This window comes from Amia ocellicauda, chromosome 10, assembly GCF_036373705.1.
Source record: "Amia ocellicauda isolate fAmiCal2 chromosome 10, fAmiCal2.hap1, whole genome shotgun sequence".
Taxonomy (NCBI): Eukaryota; Metazoa; Chordata; class Actinopteri; order Amiiformes; family Amiidae; genus Amia; species Amia ocellicauda.
The window spans coordinates 22,607,260-22,627,290 of record NC_089859.1 but is presented as its reverse complement, the minus strand read 5'-3'; the positions used below and the strand labels follow the sequence as shown (position 1 = coordinate 22,627,290).

General features: G+C 38.9%; 1 protein-coding gene across 5 annotated transcripts in view; it reads left to right on the top strand.

Moving 5' to 3' along the window:
* Positions 1–424: 424 nt before the first annotated feature.
* snx13 (sorting nexin 13) overlaps positions 425–20,031 on the top strand; it is a 34,281-nt gene continuing 14,674 nt past the window's right edge. The window contains exons 1-8 of one of the 5 annotated variants that reach the window (XM_066715556.1): positions 425–557; positions 12,345–12,457; positions 12,948–13,050; positions 13,437–13,526; positions 14,719–14,840; positions 15,656–15,777; positions 16,222–16,326; positions 16,697–16,785. In XM_066715556.1, the coding sequence (XP_066571653.1) occupies positions 444–557; positions 12,345–12,457; positions 12,948–13,050; positions 13,437–13,526; positions 14,719–14,840; positions 15,656–15,777; positions 16,222–16,326; positions 16,697–16,785 (858 nt within the window). In that variant the 5' untranslated portion in view covers positions 425–443. Of the gene's footprint in view, positions 558–3,048; positions 4,393–12,344; positions 12,458–12,947; positions 13,051–13,436; positions 13,527–14,718; positions 14,841–15,655; positions 15,784–16,221; positions 16,327–16,696; positions 16,786–20,031 lie in introns of those variants that run through there. The other 4 variants (XM_066715560.1, XM_066715559.1, XM_066715558.1 and 1 more) reach the window with 4 other exon arrangements.

The window sequence follows — 20,031 nt, the reverse complement described above, 5'->3', positions numbered from 1 at the left end:
GGATAGATCTTACAGGCACTGTATGTGTTTATTTATCTTTGCAGGTTGCTTAGTGAAAATAAAATGTACATTCCCTAACTTAAATCACACTCTAATTAATTAAAAGGAACAGTAGATGGTGGTGCTGCTTTGGAAAAGAAAACTCTATGTTTAATGCCTTTTTATTGTGGGGTTTGTAAGTATATAAAGAATGATTCAACCTAAATAATTGTAAACCTGTAGGGGCAAAGTGCAGTGTCTTGCGTTAGACAATGCAACCCGGAAAAACTGGTACATGTTGCCTAGGCTGGGCTCCCAGCCACGAAGGAAAATGCTAAAGCTTTTTATACTCCAAGCTGCTCGTTAAACACAGGCAGTGCATCTGTCATGAGAGTGAGAATGTATAAACAGTGGACATTGGCACCCAATTAAAATTCTGTTTAAGAGCAATAGTCCTTTCCAAAATGGAAAATCCTGCAAGTGTGGTCCATAACAAATCAAGCAGAACGTGGGATTATGTTTATCATCAGCCTTACCTTGTTTGGGATTTCACTGGGAGCCTGTATTGCTGGAAACAGGTACTGTGGTGAAATGTTTCTATAAATAGGTCCTTGGAAACTGAAATACTGCAGACAATGCACTTGAAGACTGTGTTCTGGTCTAAAAATATTAAAGCTTGTTTTATACCATAAATAAGTCATAGATATTGTTTAGGGATAACATTCCTCTCAGTTTAAACAAGTATTTCACCCTTTTTGAGCTAAGTGAACCATTTCAAAGGCATTTATAAGTTTGTATTTTGATAGCATACTTTATGGAGAGACAAACAATTTTGCTTTATTCTAAAATGTACCTTATAAAAATGATGAAGAAACAGAACCTTCACTGGTCACCTTAATCAGAACAGTTTAGAAAAGGGCAGAAATATAAATTTCTGAAAACACTACAAGAAACACAGAACTTGAAAATGACTTTGAGTAAAGGTATTAAAAATGAAGTTATGATCCACTGTAAATCACCGTAGTAGGAGTTGTCCAGGAGTAGATGTTACTAAGGAGAGTCTTGACAACAGATAAACACAGAAGCGAATGAAAAGGAAGGTGTGCTTTTACAAATCCGTCAGTTTACTTAAGTAGTTACCTTGTTAATGACAGCTACCTGAACTCAAACATCTGACCTTTACGGGCGGAAAAGATGAGCTTAGTTTCTGTATTTATCTTCTAGAGCTAATTCATAAACACACACTAAATGGAAGGCATCTTCTTGTACTCATACTTCTTTAGTCATGCAGATACATATGGTTCATATCTCTGAGATGCAAAGAAATATGCAAGTGAAAACTATATAGAAACAGAAAAACCCATACTTATTTTTTCACAATGCAATGTGAAGAATCATATTGCTCCTGAGACACACCGAAATATCTAATTGTAATCTGAACAATCTAAAATTGCTCTTTTATGAACACAAATTAGTTGTTCTACTTGTGTACAGCTATTAGTTTACGGTGTACAGCCCTCCTGACATATTTAAAATTAAATCCCCTCACACTGGATTTAGGCCAGGATTTTATTCTGCTGTGTTTTTCATCTCTACAGGCCAGCAATGCTGTGTTTACATCATTTATTAAATTGCCACATTTTGTATAGGAAAACTATTTAAAAAGGCATATACAAATAACAGAAAATTGTATTATTGTACTGTAATGCCATAAATCATTTTAATATTGATACTTCAACAATATTCAAGAGAGTGATCAAAAAGGAAACCTCCATTCATTGTAATAAAGAAAATGAACCAAAACAAAAACAAACAAAACATTACAAACCATGCTACCATTATTTCCACACAACAACATTAATGATGTATAGGCCCTTATATCAAGAGAAAAAGAGAGAGTTAGAGGTTTATGTCTTAAAACCACTGCATTTGTTTCAATTTATGACTAATTTGCATACCTGAAGGCCGCACAGTGCCACAATGGTCAAACATAACCACAGCATGGTTGTACATAAAGACTCGTGTTCCCTCACCAGCACTTTAAAACAGCAGGTATAATGCACCAACTCAGTTAGGGTCATTTAAGCATCAATATACAATACAAAATAATTATATTTCAGGTCTTTGCATTGTTTTTGGTTTTGCTTCAACGTTAGATTTTATATCTTCACATCCTTTGCCGGAAAAACATGTCCTTTACTATAGTTTATCTGAAGGCCTAGAGGTGCTCAACTAGTCCCAAGCGGCTGACATATCTTCTGGTTTTAAGCTCAGCTGAGCTCTAAATTATATTTTTTGGATCTACGTCTTATTTTAACCTGTTTAACCCTTCATTGGGCTTAAAATGTTGGTGATTCCTGGAGATCCACAACCTCTGTGGCCCTCTGGAACTGGAGTCGGATACATGAAGCTGCACATCTTTGTCATTTCTATGTCATTTTAGGCTACTTAAGCTCCTAAAACATATACTGGAGGAGAGCTGGAGAATTGTTGATGAAAAATGTATGGCATGGTATTGCTTGGGTGGGATAATGATCGTTTTATTTCTGCTATAATGATTATTTATTTGATAATAATTCACTTATAATTGAAATTTGAACTTGTCGTTTACTTATAGAAGTCCGTGAGATAACAGACAATACAGAGCAGACATCATGAAGATACACACACATACGCACATGCACACACAGGCCTATATAGTAAAAAAACAAAACATTTTGGCATTTGGCTTTTTTTGCAGAAAATACAAATCTCGATAGGTTAGAAATACACGCCTGCTACAAACGCAGACACACGCACTGCACACATCCCACTCCTCAGACAAAATCATGAATGGGAGACGGACACAATAAATAAATAACAGCACATGTAATCAATGCTGTAGGAACAAGGCGGCTCCGGTGCCCCTGAGGCAGCACCTGCCTGGCGGCCGGGGACAGAGGGACAGGGGGACAGAGGGACAGGGGGACAGGGGGACGGCCGGCAGCCTGCGCCGATGGTCACGGGTCTGATGACGTGAGCAGGGACTCCATCCAATCAGGAGAGGGCGTCGCGCCGGGGTGCCTGGACGTAACCCTTCCAATATGGCGGCTTTCCGGCTACAGTACGGATACTGGAAATAAAGCAGATTTTTTTTTTGTAAAGGAGAAAATAAGAGCGTAACCGTCCGAGCGCTTCTTTTATACAATGTGGCGGGGTTAGCTATCGTCTCCAGCCTCCACGCTTTTAATAATGTTAGCCGAGGTAAGGCCGCTTTCTCTGTCCGGGGAGTTTGTTTTCCTTCCACGGGAGAGATAGTATCGGCGCAGTGTAGGTAAACATAGGGGTGGGAAGCCTGGGAGACGCTGCGGGCTGGCCGGCTCTGAAGGGGACTTGGCTGCCCGGCCAGGAGCAGATCTTAGCTAGGTTTCTCCCCGGGTGGCTGCTGAGGTTATGGGCTGGCCTGGCTGTTGAGGATGCGTTGATTATGGCGGGGGAGACGCTGCGGACCCAGGTGAGAGACGCACGGGAGACACCTCGGGAGATGTTGACGTCTGGCGGCGTGGCGTGGGCATTGTGTGGCTTTAGCAGGGAAATAAAGTCTGATTGATCTGCGTTAAGTTTTATTTGTGGTGGAAGGACCTCTGAGGGTCGTGCCTGACCTGAGAATCAAACCCTTCCCCATGCATTTCGTTTTGTTTGTATTTGATCGCTCTTGGACGTGGGGAGCGTTGTGCAAACGTTAGCATGTAGTCCTGTAAAGCCCAGGTACAATATTGTTCTTTGCCAGAGATGCACGGTTATTGTCAGTAAATAACAGTTTTGCATTTGGTTTCCAGGCATGATTGAGTGTAGGTCCTAATTGAAATGACACCAGTTCTATCTTGATCGAGTTTCACTGCAGTCTATGTTGTATGTATGGGCATGTTCTGGTATACGCTTTGGATAGTAAATGTCTGTTCTGTTGCAGGGGAATTTGGTGTGTCTGGACACAATTGCTCAATAGCGAGTGTGATGAAATTATTACACCAGTGCCACATGATTTGTTAACCGCGAGGAAGTCTTTACATATCCACCGTTTTAGACAATAACACCCCATACTGTAGCAGTGATTTGAAGGGGCTGCTGTTTTGAAACTGTTTAAATGGAGCATGCACCTCATGTGCTTTGGCAGTGTGTGTGCCAAATGACAAAAAAGGACACCTTCATAAAGCTTTCAATGCATTATCCTATACATTATACCAGTGCCCTTGAACTGAGCCATTCTATGAAATATTGATTATTAATTCATTGGATTTTTCAATCTATTTAACATAAAAAAAGAAATAAAAACAACAAAGCAAAAAACTATGCCATAATAATCCCAAGAGATTGTGAATGTTGGGAAAACTATTCATAAAGTCTTCAACCATGCTGTTTCCGAAGCTCAGGAGAGTAAGTATGTCTATTATTTTTGCCTCTTGATCCTCATGTTATTTTTGCCTGTACTGTGCGAGATTAACAACAACAGCCAGCAAAGCTTGATCGTGCTAAGGGCACCTTCACGTGATTTGTCTGTCGGAATCTGCAGAATTCACCATAATCCCTTTTTATAGTGTTTTTGTATAGTCTACCTGTTGTAGACTTGATTCTACTAACACATTTGTTGCTTAAAGAAAAGGGAAGACTAGACCAACTCCTTCTTTATATTGATACATTGAAATATGAAATACTTCTGGAGATGGTGGTTTTGTCCAAATCCAGCGTTGGGATTTCTGGGAAGGATGTAATTTGACTACCCCTGATAGAAAGGGAAGACTTTTGATGCAGTTGCCGTGGGGAAAATCCTGTTTTAGGAATAACCACATATATTCTCTTCTTACACGATATGATATTGATTTCAATGAAAACAATTGTTGCTTTTGGCATAATTTAAGGTGACTAAGGTCACATATTACAGACCCTACAGGCCTTCTGGGAAAACAGAAATTCCAGGGTGCCTAAGTGTTGGTATAAACATTTATGTCCCCCAATTTTGTAAATCTAGGTGTCTTAATATGCTGTTATTAGACTTCCACTAGAGCCCAGAATGAAAAATCATCTAAAGCTTCATCCCAAGGTTAAAACCCATAGATCAGTTCTTGTCTTATAAAACAGGTCCACTCCTTTGAAATCCTTTGTCTGTGGAATCTTGCACATTACAGTAATGCTTTAATGCATACCAAGTTGTGTAAAGTGCAGTTAAATCAGTGTCTTTTTCTCCTTCATCAAATTGTGATGTATTTCCAGGTGTGAACAGTTAATTAAGCCCTTGATGTTGAGTTGTTTGAGTTCAGGAGTTGTGTGTTGTCACCTGCTATTTTGCTTCTGTTCTCACTTGTTACCGTTATATTGCTCTGGTCCATTCTCTCTAGTTTCCTGTGCTTTAAACTAATTAGCCTACCTTTTAAACAGAAAAGCAAGACTTGGTAAACTGTTTAATGGATACCCTTAAAATAATTGTTTGACGAAAGCCTTCAAGAATGTGTTACACCTCATTTGTTCAATAAAAAAAGAAAAATGAATATTTGCTTCGCTCGTTGATAGAAACAAATGGAAAGTGCAGACCTTAATCTTTTTTCATGTTTCAGTTTATTGTGATGAAAACATTTGAATACTTGAAAGTAACATTTACATAATGATTAATCTTGAAATATACGGCTGATAGGGATTGGGGAGTGTGTCAAGGGCAAATGCCTTTCAGACTTACAAAGGGCAAAACGATTAGATTATTGGTGTATGAAAATAGTCTCAAGGCAAGTAGGCTGTAGCATGGTTTTAATACTGAAGATCTGTTGTGGCAGCATAATATAGGTCTCTATGTCTTGTGGATGTTACTTAAGCATTTTTCTTCACAGGATTATATTTAAGTATATAGGCCTATCTATTTTTTGAGACAATAACATTACACTGTACCGATAATATTTAGGGAACATAGTTTTGTTCTAATATGCAGTACAATCAGACCAGTTTGCTCATTTGCTCCTGAAAATGTTGATTGTCTAATTCCAGATTAATGGTGTTTGTTTAGAGATTTATATGTCGTCGGCAAGACTTTGTGCAGAATCGAGACCAAGTAGGCAGTGAACTGCTTTAATTTATAATCTTCATATAATAGGTCCTCAAACTTAGAAAAATATAAGATGACAGTATTCGTCAACATTATAGTACAGCTATCCCAATGCCTCTCAGTTGGATAGGATAAAATATATACGACTATATTTAGCCTAGTCTGGGAAGCATCTTAATGAAGAAGAAAATGAATGTGCTTTATGCAAAATGTACCAAAATCCTTAATCAAAATGTATTCTCCAAGTACAGCATAGGTATCTGCCCTAGTACAAAATACAACAGTGTTAAATGTTTTCTCTTTGAACTTCTATATTAAAACCGCAAACTATTAATGCGTGTCTTGGCATAACTGTATCACGTAGATTTTATCTAATTAAATACAAAAGAGAGCAGATGCATAAAACCCTCTAAACCTTTCAAGGGTGAGGTACCACTATTCAAATATTATACTGAAGTGCCACTGTGAAATGTTCTGTGTGCAACAACCAGGTTTAAATGTATTCCAAGTACCAAATAATGACTGACTCCCAGACCATAAAAATGTCATCAGCTGAAATGCCAATTATCCAGTTCTCTGTGTTGTTATGACTGTCCCCACAACGTGCTTTTAGGAAATTATCTCCACTTAACAATTAAACATTGAGCTGGCATCAGTATTTTTTTGATTCTGTCCTAATATAAAGTGATTTTGTCTGGAACTGAGGAAGAACATTTTAACAATCTGAAAGTTGGCAGGTACTTACATCTGTCTTTAGCATTATAAATTAATACTGCCTTTTTACAGGTAATTGTTCTGAAGCAATTATTGGCAAAAGGTCTGCAAAGGTATAATTTCATAAGCTGACCTGATTAGTTAAAGCAAAGATCTCGACGTTAACGAACTGAATGCTTTTGAATGACCAATGTCCTGTTCTCTATGATGATGAGCTACAAACAATTTGAAACCTTTATTTCCTGCTTCCTGAATATCCTGTCCAGATTTGCCTCACTTTCATTTTATTTAACCTTAACGAGAAATCCGCATTGTGAGTTTATCAATCGACGGTATCGTTTGACAGACATTCGACCACAAGTGAGGGCCAGAGAAAAGATAGAACCATATTGACATTTGTTTGTGCTGCTATTTATATTCAGTAGAGATCTTGGAAAGACACTAACAGCATCGGCTATGGTAGAAAAGATCAGGTGCCATCTCTGTCGTGTGATAGATTTTAATGCATTTTGTCATTTGTTAGTTTCTTTAAGACACATTTCTTCCCCTTCTCAGACATCAGAAGGTTGACAAATAATTGTGAGGTATGTCATCATGGAGGATACTGCTGGAGCCGGTGAATTTATTGTTACCTCAGCTGTGCCAATGAAGACAAGCTTGATCACTGTTTAGTTTAAATTAATGGCCTAAAAATAGTGAATCTGCAGCAGTGTAGGTCTCCGAACACAGAGTGCAGGAGCTGTTTAGGAGAGTCTAGGCAAGCTTGTTAGTATGATTAACACATTCCCCATGGCACCGATTGAGTCACTGGAAGCAGCATCATTGACCTGAACTGTGGCTGAGTGTCAGAGCGGAGAACAGGAAACTGGCCATGAGACTTTCTTCAGCAAGAATAATGATGAATAGACTGAAAAACAAGATGATAATATCACTGCTGGGCCCTGCTTATTGCATAGTTCCGGCCTCTAAGTTATTTAATTAAGTAATTCGACATGATTATGCCAGTCAAAGATCTTAAGATTACCCTATCAGAGACAGGATGAAGGCTTAAATTCTCATATGAATATTATTTGTTTTAGTTATTTTTAATGTTTGTTTTAAGCAATTATGTTTTTTATTTTTATTTTACTTTTTTGCTGTGCCATATCACAGAAGCAAAAAAGTAAAATAAAAATAAAAAACATAATTGCTTAAAACAAACATTGAAAATGCTGTCCCTTGTAGCAGTTTTGCGTAGAGTTTCGGACCCCTAAATCCTGTTCATCGTGTGGCAGTGTTCAAGGTTAAAAGTGACCTTTACTGGTCTTTATCAAATTCCAAATAATGAATTTCAGCAGCCATGTTTAATCAACTTCACTCAAGGTCTTTCACAGTCGCTCACACAGTGCGCTACTCTACCGTAAAACAATGATACTTTCACTAACCGTAATTTAAAACGATATAGGCTAGTGCCTTACAGCATGAACATGCATAAATGTTCCACTATTATATTTAAAGTATGTACCACAGGAACCTAATAACAAAAATAACATTCTTTTGGAAGTTACAGAAACATTTAATTTCTTACATTAGAAATGCACTTTGGAATACTAATAGTATCAAAAAAAAAAATTAAGTTCTGAAGAGCTAAAATGTGTTCTATCCGGTGGAAGTGTTTCTGAAAATAAGCGTCCAGACAGACGATGGTACATTCATCCACCAGCAGGTTCAATGGCTTGGTTTCCTGGATCCACAATAACAGGAAGTCTGTTGCTGTTATCATATGCTCCATAAACTCTGTTCCTTGTCTGGTACAGAGATACTGTAATGAGGCAAGAACAAAAATAAATGACCATCATTCTTTCTCATAATGCTTTCAGAATTACAGTTTGACCCCTTAATGGTGTAAAGTTTGTGGACTAGATGATAAATGATGTAAAGTGTACAGTTTAGAACAGTTTCCGACCAATAGAATATAACAACATTTAGGAAGCATGCCATAATTGATTTTTATTTTATTATTTCATACTAATGACTTGGGAGTTAATTTCCATTGTCAAAGTATTACTCTATGAGTAGAATATTTTCATCTCCAGAACAAAATCTCAGAATTTTTTGACAAACGTGTATAATTAAGTATGATCAGTGCAGTAGGAGTCATGGTTAAATTTGATTTGCTCTACTAGATAAGTTTGATTAAGATATTTCTTGTGGTTTCAATACTTCCGATACAATATTTCTTATTTAGGCATCTTTTGCTTTTTTGCTGACTGCTGTGATTGACTTTAGCTTGAACACGGACAATTTCAGACAGTGTGATAGAGACCAACTATTAGTCCTAATTTAGTAGGATTTCGTGAACCCGTTTTCCTTTAGTATATGAATTGAAAAGTGCATGTTTTTTCCCCTCTCCCTTGTGCATGTAATTGAAAAAGTTAATGCTTTGCAGGAACAGATTGAAGCACAAACTTGACCTACCAACTGAGTGCAATTTACAATTCAACTTTCATTAGTGAGAAGCCAAAAAAATTTCTTAAAAACAAAGAGACACCATGGAAAAAAAAAAAAAATAGGCATGTAAGCTAATTAGCAGTTACTGGATAGAAATTTGATTTAATCTGGGCCTCAGTCAAACAGCCTCTTGTTTACAGGCAATAGGCGATTGGCACATGTTGCCTCTTGTGACCAGGTTACTGGATAAGCAAGAGACGCCTCCTCCCTTCATACTATCTATATAGGTCTATTCTTCTGCCATCACTACTGCAACAGCCTGTTCGAGTCCGGTGCCCTTCAGTACTGTGTTGCCAGAATGTGGACAACTTGGTGATTTGTCTCCTTTCTGCACCTTTTTCATCTGAGAATCTCCTGAGCAACTTGTGGTTTGAATAAATAATTCAGGCTGCCGAGGTGTCAGTGGCGCTGTTGTTTAGTACGTGACCACAGTGTAAATAGGGCAAGTGGCGTATGGTAAAAGCTGCTTAAAAGAATGTCTGGAAATTCACCCCCTTACCCTTAACCTCAGCAGTGTGTAGTAGCTGTTTAAAGGTCACTAGGTGGTTGCCAAGGTACATTTTTTAAATGTCTTCCTGCTCTGACGTGACGAAGCATCACACCCTTGACAAATAAATAAATGTGAAGTTGAAATGTAAAGGGTTGGAAATGATGTAAAATACAACTTGTCTTTTTCAATTATTGAGTTTTGAATATTAGCTTCCTTTATGTGCTTTGTTTGGACCCCTAAGCATCTTCATTAAATTAATAATATGTATAACGTGATGAAGTTTCACATGGAATGAGCTTTACTGTAAGGGAAGTCAGTAATAGATGTTTTATGGTGGCTGTCTGATGCATCTGCAGTCCCAGCTTATCAGTATCCACATGACAGGAGCAGTGATCGGCGCTGTGAGGACGGAGAGTTCTGTCTGGGATTGGCATGCTCTGGGCTCCGGAACACTTAAAGACACAGTTCTGAATTCCACAGAACGACTGGCTTTGTGCACATTTTTAGTTTTGTTTTAATTACTGGCTTTCCTCCTTTGTTTATGGAGTCTGTAGTTGTGCAAGTGATCTTTGGGTTTATTGGGAGTGGCAGAAAAAACATTGGTGTATGATGGCCTTCCATAGACAGGAGAATGTATCCCTTTTACAGTAGTTACGGAAATCATTAGCCTATCGAGACATGGTTGTAAAAGAGATTTACAGGTACACTAGTTCTTCCTGGCTCAATGAAACGTACTTGTTTTGACAATAACTCGAGGCAACATTAAATATTTAACCAAAATGAAGAAGGAAGAATGTGCACACACTGTTCAGTGATGGAGAAAATGATAATTTGCCAAAAAACAGATCATTTTTGCGGTGGCTGTAAATCCACATTAAGCAAACTATTCTCGATTGAGAGCATCTTGCCACATTTTCCCCCCAGCACATTTTGAAAACTGCAGAGATGCATTTCCAATTAAAACAATTAAGTTTTGGTAAATGTCTATTAATGCCTTATGCTTCAATGTCATGACTAATATTTGCAAAGTATATTTTTCCAGCTATCTTTATCAATTATTTGTCTCCACGACTACATGCAATAAACGGATTTGTACAGCTGTTCTAATTATATCATTTTGAAGGTAGCCTAGCTTTTCACTTAGACTAATATGGGACTGATTAACGTGTGGTAGTGTTTGCATAAACTAATATATGCAGCTTTTAGTTCATAGATAGCAATGTACAATCAATAGTCCTCTTATTAATTCTGGTAATAACACTTAATTTGCTGCTTAATCTATTTTGTGAACTATCAAATTAAAAGCAGAAACACCCTTTGAGATAGTGTTTTTGAAACTAATTTAGTTTTATATAGGCCACAAGCCAGTGGTTAGTATATCTCTTTTCTTATGAGATTCTTATTCTTATATACATTTTATGTAGATTATGCAGGTTCATAAACAATCAATATTTGTTGTAATGTACAACATCGCTTCTGATTTTCTTAGTACATAACCTTACAGCTTTCTCTGGTGTGCATTATATTGTTGAAGCAATAGAAGCAGATAACATGTTGTAATGTCCTTAGAAATATCATACTGCTTTTTTTAATTCATTCCCACTGGACATAGATTTTTGTGCTCTATAAACAGAGCAATATGGTTTAGGGCTGACACATTTAATGAGTGTAAACAGCCTAGAGACATGGACAGCTGTTCTTGGGCGAGATCGCAGTGTACTTTAGATAGTAATTTACACATTTATTGTACTCTTATGCTGTGCTCTTTCTATAATTATAATTGTAATTCAATTTTGCACAGTTTTGTGATGTAGCTTTTTATATGTTGTATCAAGAAGTTCCATTTCCAACTATATATTTATTTATGAAAGGTCAGTAAGTCCTTAGTAATTTAGTAATTTCTTGTCCTGTCTGTTAACTCAATTAATTCAGAAAGTTCAATATTTTGACAATGAACACATGATGAACACACAACCCAAACGCCTTGAAGGAAATTGTCGTAGCCTCCCTCATATGTTTGCTTACCTTAATGTATTTTAATAGAAAATTTAAGTACAGAATGAAAGAGTTTGAACTCAGGAAAAAATAATAGGCTATGGTTAAGAGCTTAAGGGATTGGACTTAAATTTAAGCTTAATATAAATCCATTGATTTATCAATATGTAACTCAGAAGTCCTGTGTTCACTTAGGTAAGAACAGGGTTTAAAAATGTAATTTCCTATGTCAGCTTTAAAGATTCCCTCTTGGTAGACTTGTCCTGGTTTGAGCTCGTTACTGGGATGTTGTATCCAGTGTTACTGGTTTGGATTGGGGTGTTCATTTTTCTCTTGTAATATTTTCATGCCTATGTTCAATGGTGGAGGAGAACAATGACAGAGATAGTGTGACCTTTAGGAACATGCTTTAATTTTATTTATTTCTTGCTTAAGCAGTTTATTTACCCCTTCTTACTGCACGTTGCTACCTGTACCTGCTTTGACAAGGGTAGGCTCAACATGTTTGTAAAGTGTTTGTTTTTATGAATGTATTTATTTATTGACACATTCTGCATCCTGTTCTTGATCCGCTGTGATTCATTCTTGCTGTTTTTGTGTCTCTTTCAGGCCAGTCCTTCCATATGGGGATGGGGAGGCCTTGGTGTTGTGCTTTTTCTTATCACGTTTGGACCTTTTGCCATATTTTATTTTGCATTTTATATCCTCTGTTTTGTTGGTGGGTAAGTGTGACATCCCTCTGACCAGTTATTCTGCTTGTTACAGTCGCACCGATCTTGATTTTCATGCATTATACACATTGAAGTAGCCAACAGAATCAACATATTGTGTCTGTTCAGTGCTGTACTGTTTTGTAGATAATGCTGCCTCTCACATCATTTGAATGGCTTAATCTCCTAGCCAGATAGCTACAGCATTCCAGAATTTTTTTTGATGATTCTGCTTAAATATATTTCACTTTAGTTGTGGCCTGTTGGGAAGTTGCTAATATCACACAAAGTATGCTTTTTTTTTTTAATTATTATTCATAAGGGTAACTACTATAGCATTTAATTAGAAATATTAATATAATCTAGCTTTATAATGAAATATTACTCTTGAGATTATTGTAAATATTTACTCTGGTGATCCTTCCCATTTTGCAAGTGTTGGTTGTGTATTTACATGTGTTTCTGTGTTTCAGTAACAGTCATTTTCTTTTGTGTTATGCAGAGGTTTTGCAGTTACTCTTTTATTTGGAAAAACAAACTCGGAAAAATACCTTGAAAAGTGTGAACACTCCTTTCTTCCTACACCACAATCCGGTATACCTAAGGTAGGCACCAGCAAAAATTCTCCTCCTCCTCTTCCTTCTCCTTCTTCTCCTATTCCTCACTACATTGACGGCTTCATCTTGGATTCCACCAGATATCGATGCGAGACCTTTTCACTCCTTTACTCTTTCCTTTCCTTCCAGCTCGATGTGACTCAGAGTTGGTTGCAGGTTTGTCATCGTTATGTGATCACCTGTGCTACATTCAAATGCTTGACAAATCCCAAAACTCTCATGACAGCGAGGTTTCTCATTTATTTATCTGTTCTGTGGTTACTGTCAAGTTGAAAATATCGACTGCGATACATTGCCTTCATTAATGGCGGTTTGTGTTTATTGTGCTACATTCAATTCGGTATTAACAGAGAAATGTCACTTTATTTGAAAAGACACTGGAGGAGATGAAACAAGAAGCTAAGCTGATCAAGATTGACCGAAGACTGACAGGTTCCAACATTATTGACGAACCACTACAGCAGGTAGGCCCGAAAAGCTTTACACTCACACAAGATAATTAAGTCTGGCTGTGCTAGTAGGATATGATAATGGCAACCGACTTTAAAATAAATAATTGAAATTAACCCTTTTGGACGGTTAGATAGATTCAGTTAACTGCTGTACTTACTTTGGCATTGCCATCTGTGCTTAAATCAGATTAGTTCCAAGTACATGCCAATGCACACAGCAATGACTATTATTCAAGTACTGTTTTCTGTAATAGTGGAGAATATGAAAATAAATAAACCTTCTTCACTTCTGTTTATATGTAGACAATAGCAACCACAGCTCCTTGGAAAAGAACTGACTCAGCAGTCTCTTTAAGTTTGCAAAACTGGTGTGACTCAGATTTTTGAAATATTTTCTGTCCTGCACCGGCACAGCATATGAAAACCCAGACCTTTTATCTGACTGGATGTAGTGGAAGATGTGAATGTTGTGATGTCATAGGCTACTACACGTTTAGTATTTCTTACACGTTCCACAGAAATCTGTAAATTATAGTTAATTTGTACAAGCGTTTGTTTCTGCTTTCATTAAACCATTTCGTGAGAATAATGTAATCAACAGATTAATCTATAAAATATTAAGCTTTATGTTACAGTAAGAAAGCAGTTTTAAGTAACAGATTCTGCACATTTATGGGTGAGATTTGAGGGCTTTTCTGCAAATTTTTCCCAGTATTCATGGTCCTCATTGAATCTATAGTGGAGGTGTACACTGCACTGTTTGTACCCATCTCCATACTTTACCATTATGCGAGCCCTGGGGAGGGTTGTTGAATGCATGGTGCTGTATCTGAAGGAAGGAAAGAACAGTCACTTACTTGTTCTTCTGTGTAGATCTTCTCTGTCTTATTCTCTCTGAAACATTTTATATATAGATATATAGTACAGAGGAACTCCTATGCCTTTATATATTGTCTCATGCTCTTGTGTAGCTATTTCATTCAGTTTTTTATTTAATTGTAAAGTTGTATGAGTTTCTGAAATGCAGTTTCTCGAGGGAAAGGAGTAGACCGCAGTAATGTCAAGTGTCTGTTGCTCCAAAGTGTGATTACAAATCTGCGTTTCAGTTCTGACCTTGTTTAACCTTGTTTAAAAATTAATTTTGTTAATTATGTGATATGGGGTTTTACTTTATTTATATATTTATCTCCATTTTATTCCGCAGGTAATCCAGTTTGCCCTTCGAGACTACATCCAATACTGGTATTATACACTCAGTGAGGATGAATCTTTCCACCTTGAGATCAGACAAACTGTACAGAATGCGCTTGTCCAGTTTTCTACGAGGTGTGTATTGCTATAAGACATTTAAGTGTATGTGTGTGTGTATCTATCTTTCCATGTATGTATGTATGTACAGACGGGTGACAAATTAAAGGAAAACCCCACATAAAGTGTCTCAGTAAGGTGTTGGGCACTACGAGCCACCAGAACAGTTTCAATGCTCTTGGCACAGATTCTACGAATCTCTGGACTCTACTGGAGGAATGAACACCATTCTTCCAAAAGATCTTCCCTCATTTGGGGTTTTGATGATGGTGGTGGAGAGCGCTGTCTAACACGTCGGTCCACAATCTCCCATAGGTGTTCAATTGGGTTGAGATCTGGTGACTGCGAAAGCCATAGCATATGATTCACATCATTTTCATACTCATCACACCATTCAGTGACCCTTGTGCCCTGTGGATGGCCTGTACCGTTCTCTTGGTGTCTCCGCACATGCACTCGCACACTTGTCGAGAATATGGTGAAGGATGACTCATCTGACCAGATCATTTTTTTCCACGTAGACCAGTGCCTATGGTGCCCCAATAATGACCCCTCTTTCAAAGACTCTTAGATCCTTTCCTCTTGCCATCTTGATCCAAAATTGAGGTCAGCTGGGCCTGCTCAGCATTTGTATACATGCCACAGAGCATGATAGGATATTCATTGCTTAATTGTATCATGCAGTACACCTGTTTGGCGGCATCTGCATTCGTTATGTTCCTCCACTCATTTATTCAGGTTTTTCCTTTAATTGGTCACCTGTCTGTATATATGTATGTGTGTGTGTGTTCTCTGCGTATAAGATACTATTGGCTGTGCTTTTTCTTGTGCAGATCGAAAGAAGTGGACTGGCAGCCGTACTTCACAACAAGACTAGTAGACGATTTTGCGACTCACCTGCGGGTTTTTAGAAAAGCTCAAGAGAGACTGACGGAGAAGGAGGACCCCAAGCAACGTAAGGGTATGATGGGGTTTCACCTGCGCTGCCCTCAATTTGAGCAGTATGTGTACCTTTCAGATCAAAATGGCCTTATTTTGCCCATTCTCTCTGTTATGGGGCATGTTCTTGGTTTTAAGTGCAGGTGTTTTATTGTATTTGTGAATCGGTGAGAAGGCCGGCAGACAGCAGCCTTGAGGATCCATCTCTGTGTATGATAGCAGGCTGTTTTGTTACGAGTGATTTGCATGAGATTAAAAAGTTTAAAACCTTTCAGGAGAAGAACAGTGAAGATTCCAGGTCTGGTCTGGCAACATTACGAGCCGAGGGAACGTGTTTTGATTCATGGCAATGGTTTTGTCCCCCCTTATTGGCTCTGAGAGAATTCTAAATGCCCTTATCGTGTTTTAATCCTTAAGCATTTATATATTCCTCATAAAAGCATTTAACAACCTGTTGCAGGAGATGCCCCCGAGGAGCTCATAGACTCCTTCTTTGAAGCCGAAGTAGAAATGGAGAGGAAGATCTGTAGAGACCTCGTGTGCACAGCGCCGAAAGACGAAGAAGGTTTGTAACATGCGAAGCATGAAGTGTTTTATATGTATTTTATGGTTTTATGGTTTTATCAGAAAAGATCCTATTACTTTAACTTGAGAATACCCAAAATGATTGCCATTATTCTACCGAAGTAAACGTTTTTTCCTGTCAAAAGACGACAAAATACTTCTTGTCCACCAAAGAACAATAAGATGTTTTTAAACCAATGTGACTGTGCTTTTATATTCACTGCAAATATATTTTGGGTTTGATACACAAGGCCAAGTGTTTATTACCACACTAACTTTTTAAGTTGAAAGTATGTTTGGTTTCTATGAACAGTGCACATCCCAGCCCCGCTTTGTTCCTGATCCTTCCTTCCTTCCGTCTGTCTTCCCAGGGTTTTTGCGAGACCTGTGTGAAGTTCTGCTGTACCTCTTACTACCTCCTGGAGACTTCCATAACAAAAACATGAGATACTTTGTCAGGGTGAGCATTACAGAGATTAAGCAGTATTTGTGTGAATGAGGGGTGGGGTGAGGTTGTGTGTTAAAAGGGCAGAAGACTGGTTAAGATATATTTGGAATATACATTTGAAATGCTATTGTATTAATCGCGCAGCAGTGTGGAGTCGTGGTCAGGGCTCTGGGCTCCTGAGAGTCGTGGGTTCAATCCCAGGTGGGGGACACTGCTGTTGTACTCTTGAGCAAGGAATCGTACCTAGATTTCTCCAGTACATACCCAGCTGTATGTAAAAAAATGTTTAATAATAATCTTCCCAACCTTAGAAAGCAGTAACCCGGCACTCAGTGTAAAATAATAACAGCAATTAGCAGTCTAATAGACGGCACTGCAGGCTTGAATGGAATTTAAAATGTATGTATTTATATATACATCTCATGCTCAAAGCACACCTGTGGGTTGTCTCTGTCTATTGAAGCAATTCTATTGCGAAGCTAAGCGTTATACAGTGTATCCGGAAAGTACAGTGAGGGAAAAAAGTATTTTATCCCCTGCTGATTTTGTACGTTTGCCCACTGACAAAGAGATGATCAGTCTATAATTTTAATGGTAGGTGTATTTTAACAGTGAGAGACAGAATGACAACAAAAAAATCCAGAAAAACGCATTTAAAAAAAATTATAAATTGATTTGCATGTTAATGATGGAAATAAGTATTTGACCCCTTCGACTTAGTACTTGGTGGCAAAACCCTTGTTGGCAATCACAGAGGTCAGACGTTTCTTGTAGTTGGCCACCAGGTTTGCACACATCTCAGGAGGGATTTTGTCCCACTCCTCTTTGCAGATCCTCTCCAAGTCATTAAGGTTTCGAGGCTGACGTTTGGCAACTCGAACCTTCAGCTCCCTCCACAGATTTTCTGTGGGATTAAGGTCTGGAGACTGGCTAGGCCACTCCAAGACCTTAATGTGCTTCTTCTTGAGCCACTCCTTTGTTGCCTTGGCTGTGTGTTTTGGGTCATTGTCATGCTGGAATATCCATCCACGACCCATTTTCAATGCCCTGGCTGAGGGAAGGAGGTTCTCACCCAAGATTTGACGGTACATGGCCCCGTCCATCGTCCCTTTGATGCGGTGCAGTTGTCCTGTCCCCTTAGCAGAAAAACACCCCCAAAGCATAATGTTTCCACCTCCATGTTTGACGGTGGGGATGGTGTTCTTGGGGTCATTCCTCCTCCTCCGAACACGGCGAGTTGAGTTGAGACCAAAATCGAGCTCTTTGGCATCATCTGACCACAACACTTTCACCCAGTCCTCCTCTGAATCATTCAGATGTTCATTGGCAAACTTCAGACGGGCCTGTACATGTGCTTTCTTGAGCAGGGGGACCTTGCGGGCGCTGCAGGATTTCAGTCCTTCACGGTGTAGTGTGTTACCAATTGTTTTCTTGGTGACTATGGTCCCAGCTGCCTTGAGATCATTAACAAGATCCTCCCGTGTAGTTCTGGGCTGATTCCTCACCGTTCTCATGATCATTGAAACTCCACGAGGTGAGATCTTGCATGGAGCCCCAGACCGAGGGAGACTGACAGTTATTTTGTGTTTCTTCCATTTGCGAATAATCGCACCAACTGTTGTCACCTTCTCACCAAGCTGCTTGGCGATGGTCTTGTAGCCCATTCCAGCCTTGTGTAGGTCTACAATCTTGTCCCTGACATCCTTGGACAGCTCTTTGGTCTTGGCCATGGTGTAGAGTTTGGAATCTGATTGATTGATTGATTCTGTGGACAGGTGTCTTTTATACAGGTAACGAGCTGAGATTAGGAGCACTCCCTTTAAGAGAGTGCTCCTAATCTCAGCTCGTTACCTGTATAAAAGACACCTGGGAGCCAGAAATCTTGCTGATTGATAGGGGATCAAATACTTATTTCCCTCATTAACATGCAAATCAATTTATAACTTTTTTGAAATGCGTTTTTCTGGATTTTTTTTTAAATTATAGACTGATCATTTCTTTGTCAGTGGGCAAACGTACAAAATCAGCAGAGGATCAAATACTTTTTTCCCCTCACTGTATTCACAGCACTTCACTTTTTCCACATTTTGTTATGTTATAGCCTTATTCCAAAATGGATTAAATTCATTATTTTTCTCAAAATTATACAAACAATACCCCATAATGACAACGTGAAAGAGGTTTGTTTGAAATCTTTGCAAATGTATTAAAAATAAAAAACAAAATAAGCACATGTACATAAGTATTCACAGCCTTTGCCATGACACTCAATATTGAGCTCAGGTGTATCCTGTTTGCACTGATCATCCTTGAGATGTTTCTACAACTTGATTACAGTCCACCTGTCCTAAATTCAGTTGATTGGACATGATTTGGAAAGACACACACCTGTCTATATAAGGTCCCACAGTTAACAGTGCATGTCAGAGCATAAACCCAGCCATGAAGTCCAAGGAATTGTCTGTAGACCTCCGAGACAGGATTGTATTGAGGCACAGATCTGGAAAAAGGGTACAGAAAAAATTCTGCAGCATTGAAGGTCCTGATGAGCACAGTGGCCTTCATCATCTGTAAATGGAAGAAGTTTGGAACCACCAGGACTCTTCCTAGAGCTGGCCGCCCGGCCAAACTGAGGGATCGGGGGAGAAGGGCCTTAGTCGGGGAGGTGGCCAAGAACCCAATGGTCACTCTGACAGAGCTCCAGCGTGTCTCTGTGGAGAGAGGAGAACCTTCCAGAAGAACAACCATCTCTGCAGCACTTCACCAATCAGGCCTGTATGGTAGAGTGGCCAGACGGAAGCCACTCCTCAGTAAAAGGCACATGACAGCCCACCTGGAGTTTGCCAAAAAGCACCTGAAAGACTCTCAGACTATGAGAAACAAAATCCTCTGGTCTGATGAAACAAAGATTGAACTCTTTGGAGTCTCTGGAGGAAACCAGGCACCGCTCATCACCTGGCCAATACCATCCCTACAGTGAAGCATGGTGGTGGCAGCATCATGCTGTGGGGATGTTTTTCAGCGGCAGGAACTGGGAGACTAGTCAGGATCGAGGGAAAGATGAATGCAGCAATGTACAGAGACATCCTTGATGAAAACCTGCTCCAGAACGCTCTGAACCTCAGACTGGGGCGAAGGTTCATCTTCCAACAGGACAACGACCCTAAGCACACAGCCAAGATAACAAAGGAGTGGCTACAGGACAACTCTGTGAATGTCCTTGAGTGGCCCAGCCAGAGCCCAGACTTGAACCCGATT